Genomic DNA, 11,600 nt, shown 5'->3' on the forward strand with positions numbered 1-11,600 from the left:
ACATATGTATATATAAAATTCATTACATAGAACTTCTTTTCCATATATAAGTGTAGAATATATATATATAACTATATATATAAAACTATATAGCTATATATATGTGTACGTACATATATATATATATATATATATTATTTGGATATATAAAATTATTTGTCCCTCACCTTCTTAGTGATCCTCCTGGTCTGTAGCTAATACTGAACCTCTTTGGAAGAGCTGCTGACAAAAGAATTGTCTAGCCAACCTTTGACAATGTTTCTTTTCTATCTGTAAACCTCAGGGAATCCAAGTTCTCTCCCCTCAGGTCACAAACGCTTACTGTTTGGCACTGAGTCATCCTGTGAGAGGGGATGGTGAGCAAACAGAGCTATTTTTAAGTGAAGGCGATTGGTGCCATAGATTGTTCCTAGGAATTATTCGTTACTCCTGTCAGTATTTCTGGCTTTTCTCCTTCCCTCTTGCCTATTCCTCACAAATTTCTATCAAGGTCCTCCCTCCATTCAAGTGATGCCATCACTCAGCAGCAGTAGCTGGGGCAGTGAGTAAGCCATGAACAGGACTGCCAGTTTACCCAATCTTGGCCTCTCTTTTGTCGATCTTTCCTTGTCACAGAAGAGAATCAACTTCCTCTGTCCCCAGACAAGAGAGCAACTCATCATCACCCTTAGCAACCTTCACAGCTACTACAAGGTCCCCAGGAAGTCAAAACAATTCCCTAGCCTGTCCTCCACTGCCAGCAGTAAAGGAAATGAGAGAATAGTCCATTTAAAAGGTGACTGGTGCTTGAGTGCCAAATGGGGATTCAATCTTGTACAGAGAGATAACCTGTGCTTGGAGATGGGAACCTGAAACTGATTTTTAACTACTTCTCCTTGATAACTGGGACTGTTTTTCTTTTTCTCTCTTTTACCTAACATTGCTGACTATGGTGGCTGTTCCCAGGACATCAAGAGAACTAACTTTTCTAATAAGTATTCTAAACTTAAATTTCAATGTGCATAATATTTATAAATATTTTAAGAATTCAGATCAAATACTTTTATGGATGGTGGGTTTTTTGAAGGGGGGAATAGTGGGTAGAAAAAAATTTTATATCATTAAAAAAATTAAAACCCAGCCCTTGAGATATAAAATACATTTCTATATAAATGCTCATTCATGAGCATGCATACATAATAATATACTTATACTACCCTATTAGGAATAAGGCCCATAAGCAAGTATGGGAGGAAACCTATCAAAACCAAGATTTTCAACATCCTCACTGCCTAGTAAGATTGAAGTACAATAATAGATTATTAAAGCTAACCCTCAAGATATTGGACATTCAGTTCTTCTCTCCTCTTCCTCTTCCTCATGCCTTTTCCCCTAATCCCACACAGCCTCACCAATGCACCCTAGTACATTTCCCAGTCCTTTTTTGCTTTTGAATGGAAGGAGGCAGCTGTATCTCCAGGCTCATTCGGAGGAAAGCAGAGCTGTCAGATGGCTGATGTCCCCCCTTGATGACGGCAGATATCTTTTCTTTCTATGCCTTCAGAGGGCCTTTGCACTGACTGGATGTGCCGCATGTGACGCTGGCTTCTGGGGGTAGTAGGTGTACAGGTAAACTTGCAGCAGGATGGCCATGTCCACCAGCACCTGCAGCAGGCCACAGATAGAGAACTGGAAAGGGGCCTGATTAAGGATGAAGTAGACAGTCTTAAAGGTATCACCACTGGTCCACATTAATACCATCTTGATGCTGTAAGGAAAAAGACACAATTGAAAGATAAAGATTAGATACAACTTGGCTACATGTATGAAAAGACACGTTGAGATTCTTTTTTAAATAAAACAAGTTTCCCTTTAAATTTAAATTCTTCTACTTTTCTTTGTAAAATCTATTAATTCATAGGGAGCTCAGGATCACAGATTTAGACCTAGAGAAGGATCATGGATTTATCCCTTTATTCCTTCAGAGGTGGAGTGGCCTACCCACAGATGAGCAATGGTACACTGAGAACAATGCCAGGATTCAAACTCAAGGCTCTCTGACTCCAAATTTATCACGCCTTCTAGTATATCAAGACTACCTTAATTTTAGGCAAGGTGCTCCTTTTATAGAATTATGAGCCCATATTAGAAACATAGGAGGTTAGAGTCAGAAAAAACTTTAGAAGTCAAGTCCAAAGAAGTAAAGGGATAGTGCCATCACTGACAGCACTTGAGGTCATACTACTTGGTCCCTGGCCTCTGCACTGAATCACACTCTCATGCTAAGTACAGGTTAGAGACTATAACAGAAGGGGAAATCTCATTCCTCATCATTCAGACAGCATACAGAAGGCCTCGTTGAGCAATTGAGCTTTTGCCCAATGAAATAAGGAATAACAAGAATTTTAAACAAATGGAACACATATTCCTAAAAACTGTGTGGTGACCTGGTTTCACACAATTTGAAAACCCCAAAGGACTTAGAAATCATTTAATCCAACACTCCGATTTTAAAAGATGAAAAGGCCCAGAAAGGTGTTTAGCTTGAGGTTGTTTTTATTTAAAATACGACCTGCTTTCTTGGTCTAGGTAAACTCCTAAGAGAGGAATTCCCTCTATCAATGGAAATGAGCACCATCTCAGTAATTCAGCATCTGAGAGTTCCCTAAAGCACTGTGGGATTAAGTGATATGTCCAGGTAGGTTCAGTCACTGTGTCAGAGGAAACCAAACCACTTCCATTGAATTGTGTTAAAAACACTCTGAAGATCACCTAGCAAAACAAGGTATTGGTTTCTGATGTCCTTTCTTGAGTTGAATTGCCAAGCATTCAAAGGCTACTACAGTGAGCACAAGCAATCCTGGTGACCTATCCATGTTGTTTGAATGCCAAACATATGTTTGCCTAAAAGACTATTTTATGGAGAACTCACACAAGGCAAGCTCTCACATGGAGATCAGAAGTGATTCAAGGACTCTTAATCTTTCTGAAGAACTTTGGTATTGATTATGAGACATGTGAGATGCTGGCACAAGCATAGTGTTCCAACAAAAAGAAGGAACTGTCTTCTGAGCAAAGCAGAACTGCAGTAGCTCAAAAGAAATGTGAGATGCCAAAATTTAAAGACATCTCCACCCCAAATTTTCATAAGGCTATCTGACCCCAACCTGTGGTAGAGCCTTTCAAACTTGTACTGATCTAATCAACCACAATCAGACACATCATATGTTGATTCCAACATAATGATGCGATTTTGATCCTCTTCAAGTACAGAAGACCACAACTGTGTATGAGGCTGGACCTGAACAAAGGTATTCTGGACTTCAACACTGGTTCTCTTTTCACTAAACTCCCTTGCCCCTCACCCAAGACCACAGAGTGGCAGTGTGGCAGATCCAGGATTAGAAACCAGGCCTCCTGACACATAATGCAAGCTAATTATTCTACTTTATTGTACCTGAACTTGCCTGGTGTATCATGTGGAGGTTATTCAGCTTTCCTTATTAATAAAAGTTTATAACCTCTCATCACCTAACTAGCATATCTCCGTGAACAAAATAGGACAGGAGAGATCAACATTCAGTGGAGGTTTTTATTACAGGGTAACCTTATATCTTTTTGGAAGCTTCTTTTGGTTATATATCCAATAATGCCCAATAATACTAGTAACTAATGTTTACATAGCACTTTCATATTTGTAAATCATTTTACACATGTCATCACATTTGATCTTCATAACAACCATGTGAGTTAGGTGTTATTATAATTTCCATTTTATAGGCAAGGAAACTGAAACTGAAAGGTCATTTATGCAACTAGTAAGTGTATGAAGCAGGATTTGAACCTAAGTCTTTATTATTCCAAGAACAATTCTTTCATCAGTCAATAAACATTTATAACACCCATACCATGTACCAGGCATTGTGCTAAGCATTAGAGCAGTGATTCCCAAAGTGGGCTCCACTGTCCCTTGGTGGGTGCTGCAGCGATCCAGGGAGGCAGTGATGGCCACAAGTGCATTTGGGGACGGTGAATAACTGTAAGGGGGTGGTGATAGTATGTGTCAGGGGGCACTAAGTAATATTTTTTCTAGAAAGGGGCCAGTAGGCCAAAAAAGTACTGCATTAGGGAGACAAAAAAAAAAACAACAAAAAAACAAAAAAAAACCCAGCCCCTACCCACAAGGAGCTTACAGTTCTTTCATCGGAAAAGACAAGGTACTTAGTAAAGGGGGTAGGATGTTCCTGGAATAAAAACCAAGCAAAACAGCTAACAGAAAATGAAGAATCACCTGGAAGGTTTGGGGCCCTTTATAAAGGCAGGAATGGGGAGCAGTTTGTTGCTCCATCCTTCCATCAATGAAAATGAGCACCCAGAACACTAAGAAGTTTAGGTGATGTGTCTCGAGTCACCAGAAAAAAAAAGTTTCAAGAGGTGATAAGTGAAGCTTGACCTTCCTGGTTCAGAAGCCACTATGCTATACTGCTTCTCAGATCAGCCCAGAGAATTACAGATTTCAAGAGGTGGAATGAAGGTAGAAGGTCATCAGATCCAACTTCCACTTTATTATAGGTAGACAAAACGATAAAGCACTTATTAAGAGCTGACTATACATGAGGCCTTATGCTAAGCACCAGGGATACAAATTTAAACAAGCAAGACAGTCTCTGCCTTCAAGGGGTTTGCTTACATTCTAATGAGGAAAATAAACAAACATAAAGAGGAGGTGGAAAGAGAGTGCTGTGTTGATCTGGAGATAGCTGGAGTCCAAGGTTTCAGTGGGAGAGAGATAATGACAGTGGCTTCAAACAAGCATGTTGGGAAGATGATAAAGAAGGAGTGTGAAGGCTTTGCTATTTTACACATAAAAGTGAGGCAGAGAGAGAGGTTAAGTGACTTGCCCATCATCATACAGGTGGTAAGTGTCTGAAGCAGAGATGTGAACTTGTTTTCCTGAATCCAACTCCAATTCCCTAGTCACTACAAAATAAATGCCTTATAAATGGCACTGATTTCCCTTACTTGCCCAACCGTCATTTACATGGCTTTTGTTCCATATAAATTTCTTCCTTAGCAGAAGGACCTTACTAAGAAAATTAAAATAAACAGTCTCATTTTTTTAACCAAAATATACTTAAGTTAGATTCATTTCCATTAAAAAAGCTAAAGAAGACTGGTGAGGCTTTTGGTTATCAAATTCAAGCTGGGCAAAGAAGGAAAAGTAATTCCTTTTACTTGATTCTACCACACACACAAAAGAGAATATAACATTTACTGGCACTAAACCTACCATAATAGAAGCATGCAAGTAGAGGAAAAGGCAGGATACAACTGACAGGCAAGACAATCACAATGTGGTTTAATTAGAGTTTGTAAAATTGTAAACAATGTGCTTGTTGTGTGATTTTTCTTCAGTTCTTTATGTTAACAAAAGTACACAAAGTCATTTAAGTGTAGCAAAAAGAGTACTTTTTGAGATGTACAATATATAGGTTTGAATCTTGGCTCTGATTCTTGGTCTTCTTAGGCTTTAGTTTTGTCAACCAAACAAAAAACAAGGTGTGTGTGTGTGTGTGGGGACTGGAATAAACAATCTCTAAGACCCCTTCAAGCTCTAAATACTTTCCTACTTATAAGATATAACAACTTGGGCATTACTGTATCCAGTTCAATTCACTAAATGTTTTCTACGTGCCAGGGATAAATATCAAATGCTAGGGATATAAACAAAACAAAAACTGGTCTCTGACCCTTTTAGGGGAAACCTGGAAAGACTTATATGAATGGATACAAAATGAATCAAGCAAAGCTTAAACAATTCATACTGTAACAAAAGTATATTTCTGCTATGCAAAATGGAGAGCAGGATGAGTGACACTTAGCAGTTTAGAACTTGGAACCAACCTAGCTTGCCATGAGCCAGCAAAGGAGAGGCAGTTACTGGAAGACTATAAAAAGCGGAATTTTGAACAAGAAGCTCTCTCAATTTGGAAAAGGAATTTATAGTGGGAGGTTGGTTGGGATTGCGGAGGGCCAAATCAACTCAGGATACCTGCATCCAGTTCTAATCTCTATCACACCCTCAACTTCTGTGTAAAGCTGTGTTATTCATCCTATTCAACTGATCATCAAGGAAGAAGCAATATAAATACCATCAATCTGGTTCAGGCCAAGGAGCCTGGCCTGGCCAGGTTGCAACCAAGGGGACAAACCTCTCCAGCTGATAATCTCAAACCTGACTACCTTCAATTAACATCACCTGATCATTAGCTTTAGTCAAGCTTTCCCCTCAGTCCCTGTGGCCCTTGCCCTAGGTTTGTTGTTATTAAATTCTGAAACTTAAGTGTATGTTATCATTACCCTAAGGATTATCAACATATATTCTTGGGTATCTGAGGGAAGAGGGATTACTCAAATTACAGTTAAGCCCCAGTCACTAGCGTTATCTAGCAGTTTTAGAGCCAGGATAAGCAGTCAAGGAGCTGTGTGATCTAACCCATAGTCTTTTATTTGATCACTTATTCCTGGGACACTGTTGTAGTGGAGCTGGGTGTATTAGTTTAGTAACAAATATTCCTGTGGGATCTTGGTGTTCACCACCACAACCTGGTGTTCACCTAGGGATTCCCACTCTCACTCAGCTTCAGGTCCTCATACCATCAGAGGACCTTGGGCCATCCCATTATCAGCATATCAGCTCCTATAGCATAATAAGAGTTGCTTTAGTACAAATTGTAAAATTGTAAAAATAAAAAAAATTTTAAAAGAGAGCTCTGATCAACAAAAATGATTGATGATTACACCACAGGATTGAAGAGAAAGCATGCAATGTACCTCTAGACCCAGAGGTAATGTATGTAATATGATTAAATGGACAAAAAATGTTATATGCTGTTTTAGGCTTTGCCAATATTTGAATCTGTTTTGTTTGACAATGTATATTGCTTATGAGGATTTAAAATTTAATTTTAAAAAATAGTCCTTGGTCTCAAAGAGCTACTTTTGTCTTATTCATGCTTTGGTATCTTTATAAATAGCAAAGGTGATTACACACATATTCAATAGTAATCCAATATGATCCAAACATTCTGGAAAGCAATTTGGAATTAGGCCCAAAGGGCCTTAAAAGAATGTCTACTTTTTGATCAGCCATACCACTGTTGGGTTTGTACCCACCAAAAATAATAAGGAAAAATACTTGTAACAAAAGTCCTTATTGCCATGCTTTTTATAGTGGCAAAAAAATTGGAAAATGAGGGGGTGTCCCTCCATTGGAGAGTGGCTAAATAAACTGTGATGGAATATTATTGTGCTAAAAGGAATAATTAACTGGAGGAATTCTATGTGAACTGAAAAGACCTCCAAGAATTGATACAGAGTGAAAGGAGCAGAACCAGAAGAACATTGTACACAGAGATAGATACACTGTGGCACAATTGAATGTAGTGGACTTCTGTACTAACAGCAATGCAATGATCTAGAACAATTTTGAGGGACTTATGAGAAAGAACATTATCCACATTCAGAGAAAGAACTGTGGGAGCAGAAATGCAGAAGAAAAAGATATGATTGTTCTAAATAAATTCAACATACAGGATTTAAAATATCAAGAAAAGAAAGGGGTTGTTTTAAAGAACCATTCTGTATTACAGCCGAGGTTGTTAACTTGGGGTCCAGAAACATGATTTTTGCTAAAAAATCTTTTAATAACTGCATTTCATTTTAATTGATTTCTTTTGCAAACCTCTATATTTTATTTTATGCATTATGTGCATGTGTATGTGTGTGTGTTTTTAAGGAATCCATAAACTTTATCAAACTTCCAAGGAGCCCACCATACCACAAAAACAAAACAAAAAAAGGTCAAAAAGCCCTTAAGTAGAGGAAGGTGCATACATATTTGAGAGGTAATGAAAACCTAGCTTCATCCAGCCAAAAAGGGGGAATCAACATATTTCTACTAGTTGTGAGTAAAATCAAGGAATCCCCAAAATGAACAAAAGACTTACTGCCCAAGGTGGGTGGCAGAAGTGTGATTCGGGAATCAGGAAAGGGATGCAAAGGACAAGGGAACTGATAGAGAAGGTATAAAGTGCCAGTCACATACTGTGGAGCAGTCAGTCACCATCCTAACTGCTTTCTCATCAAATGATTGCAATTCAGTTTGCTAAAGGACTTTTTCTCCCTTGCAGGAATAGATATCTGCTTTTGTAATTAAAGCTAATGGAAAAGTATTAAGATTTGCTTTATAAAACCTCATTTTACAGGAAGTTTTATTATGCATTAGAGGCACACATTATTCCTGACTCAGAAATGACTTTATGTATCACATAAGTTATGCACTTGTGCACTCCCTGCTTGTTTTGCCATTACTCCCTGAGCCCTGCATCAGAAACACAAAGGATCTGTCACACCACAAAGCTGATTACTTTTCTATTTCTATTTTTCATTCTATGTGATTGAGTTGCTCTTTTAGTCATATGTAACATGAATAGTCCAAAGAAAATATCCTAAGTTCAGGATATGATAAAATACCCAAAAATATTTTGCTTGTCTACTACATTAAAGAATCACCATGAATTCCACAGACATAGATGACTGGGGCAGAAAGCAAGACTGTCTTGTACACAATAATAACTATAATATTTGTGAATGAGAACAATAGGCTCCAAACTTCCTTGATAATGCATTGTCAGTATAAGCATATTTACTTATTAATTATATGTATCTACTACTGTGGTAATAACTAAATACATTGTAAAACAACAAAAAATTTTAATGAGGTAAAAATAAAGTAGAATTTGATGCTAGAGTCAATAAGGAGCTACAAGAGTTTATTAGAAGAGCAATCTACTTGCACATAGGTTTTTAGAAAAATCATTTTGATAGCTAAGTAAAGGATAGGATAGACTAGAGTAGGGAGAGAATTGAGGAAAAGAGGAGTGGTGGCTATGTGGTACAGAGGTGACAAATGACAGAGATGTAGAGGCAGAAACAACAAGATTTGTAAACTTACTAACTATATGGTATAAGAGAGAGCAAGAAGTTGAAAATGAGACTGAAGTCCAACAAAAATCTTAAACTCAACATACGCAGAATAGAATGCATTATTGCTACTTACCTCCATCTCCACAAACTCTCATCTTTCTAACTTTCTGTTATTTTTGAAGACACCATCATATTTCCCAATCATTCAGGCTCAAAACCTCGGTGTCATTCTAAATCCCTTGCTCTCATATAATTTCTGTTTTTGTTCAGTTGTTTTCAGTCACACATGACTCTTTGTGACCCACTTGGAATTTTCTTGATGAAGATACCAGAATGGTTTGCCATCTCCTTCTTCAGCTCCTTTTACAGATGAGGAAACTGAAGCAGACAGAATTAAGTTGAATTGCCCAGGGTCATGCAGCTAGTTAGTGTCTTAGGCCAGTCTTTAACTCAGGTCTATTGCAATAGCCTGCTTGTTAGTCTCCCTGCTACAGGTCTGTCTCTATCTGTCCACTCCTGTTCATTCTCCAGTCAGGTCTAACTATGTCACTTAATAAATGTTTATTGACTAAAATTGCAAACATTGGTACCTGGAAGGATGAAAGGATAGCCTCAACAAAAATTGCAAAGCTCAGAAACAAAGTTAGTTTGGAAAAAATAAGGTAATAAGTTCTGAGATGCACATTATACAACTCATCCATGCCAGCCTGTCATACTCATCAAGCAATTTGGGGGAAAGGCAATTCACATGCTGAAGGTAGGACACTTTCCCCTATGGCACCTGCTGCTGCTGCTGCTTCTATGGATGTCCAGTGGTTATGATTCTAAGTGCCCTGTGAAGGCTATACCTAGGTAAGAAGTTGGAAAGTTGGAAGCTTGCACAATAGGAAGAGGAAGCCCAAATCGGGAAAAGTTGAGAGATAATAGAAATCATAGTTCAATCAGAGTCTAGCTATGATGGGCAGTCACATGGAAACCACAACTGCTTCTCTTACCTGACTGATCACACATCCCTTATAGTCCCCTCGCTTAGAAAGATTTAATCTAGTAACTGAGATTTAGCTTAATGCTCTTCAAGTTGTAAGAGATAGGCTATTTACAAAAAAAAAATTGGATATTCAGTGTCCACAAGGCAGCAGAGGTCTATATACAAGGCCAATTATTCATCTACCATGGAATTCTACAGTGACAATTTCTCATCTGAATGTTAATTTCATTGTTTTCCCTAAAAAAATAGAATCTTGATCATAAGCTGGTCTTGCTTCTCTTAACATATCTATCACTATACTCTGATTTTCATTTAGGTGATAATGAAATCCATGTATTCAAATGACATAACCTGCATTTACAAGTTCTACTTTTTAAATAATAAAATGAAGAAAAGTAATCCACTTTCAAGGTGACCTATAAGAGTATAAAACTGTAAGAATTGTAAAATGAAGTATGTTGAGCTTGGGCAGAAAGTGGAGCAAGATGGGGCTGAGATAATAGGATACTGTCCCAAGTGGCCTATGTGTATCAGTGACAATGCCATTTTTTTAATGAGGGTATGTACCATTCTGGCTGTGTTTTTTTCCTGAAGGAAATTTCTTTGTGGAACCAGGCACATTAGAAAAGACAAACAGCTTTAAAACTTAGACTAGAATCATGCAGCTGTGTTGGAGAACAAAATTAAGGAAAGATAGCCAATGAAACATTGCAGAAATGGGATAAAACAACATACTGAGATTTAATAAAAACCAACAGCTGTGACTGTAAACTGGATTGTACAAGAAACATCGTGAACGACATAAACATAAGGGTCCAAAGTGGAGCTTAAACCAAAGAGCATCCCCAAGGGAGAAGATGTAGGTATTTAGACAAATAATAAAGCAAAGATGATACATTCACACCACCAACCAACTGCCAAGATGAGAGGTACTAAAAACAACATCTCCCATGAAACAAGACAAGTTTGGCAGGAATACCCATGTTAGTTGGTGCTTTCTATAGCTCTGGTTTCTCTACTTTTAGAAGGCACACAGCCAAGTCTGCAAAGTAGTCACAAAGATGATAGTCAAAAAGAAGCAACTGGGACTCACAAGTCAAGGTTTAAAAGACTTGGGTACATTTGGTGGAAAGTCTGCCAATAGACAGGGCGACAACCAGCATCTGAAATATATAATTCCAGAATACATAGCAGCATGGAATACCCTTGTTGTCATATAAAAATCATGTCTTAAGGAAGTTAAATCAATATTCAATAAAAAACATTTCCCCAATGAAATAAAGTAGTTTCTACTATCAACTCAACACCCAACTGCTGATAAAAATCTAGATGAATTTAAAATTTAGCTAATAAGATTTAAGATAATACTTCTTTGGGTTTTTTTTTAACTTGTTCCTCAAATCATTCCCCAAAATTAAAATCACAAAATCCCAATAGTAGAAGGAATGATAGAAGATATGAATCCTCACTACAGCAAAATATGAGTAAGGCTATCCTTACTTTGCTTGAAGCTCTCTACTGCAGAATGGAAAGGGGGTTAGCACTTCTTTTCAGAGGCAAGTGACACTATGGATCGTGATGGCCTTGGAATAAGGAAGATGTCCTCTCTCCTCTCTCCTCTCTCCTCTCTCCTCTCTCCTCTCTC

General features: G+C 37.9%; 1 protein-coding gene across 2 annotated transcripts in view; it reads right to left on the reverse strand.

The window, feature by feature from the left end:
- Nucleotides 1-234: 234 nt before the first annotated feature.
- The window catches only part of SLC66A2 (solute carrier family 66 member 2), a 152,855-nt gene continuing 141,489 nt past the window's right edge, over nt 235-11,600 (reverse strand). For both annotated transcript variants that reach the window (XM_044667275.1, XM_044667270.1), the window contains one exon: nt 235-1,747. In XM_044667275.1, the coding sequence (XP_044523210.1) occupies nt 1,540-1,747 (208 nt within the window). In that variant the 3' untranslated portion in view covers nt 235-1,539. The remainder of the gene's footprint in view (nt 1,748-11,600) is intronic.

Source organism: Gracilinanus agilis, chromosome 1 (assembly GCF_016433145.1).
Source record: "Gracilinanus agilis isolate LMUSP501 chromosome 1, AgileGrace, whole genome shotgun sequence".
NCBI lineage: Eukaryota > Metazoa > Chordata > Mammalia > Didelphimorphia > Didelphidae > Gracilinanus > Gracilinanus agilis.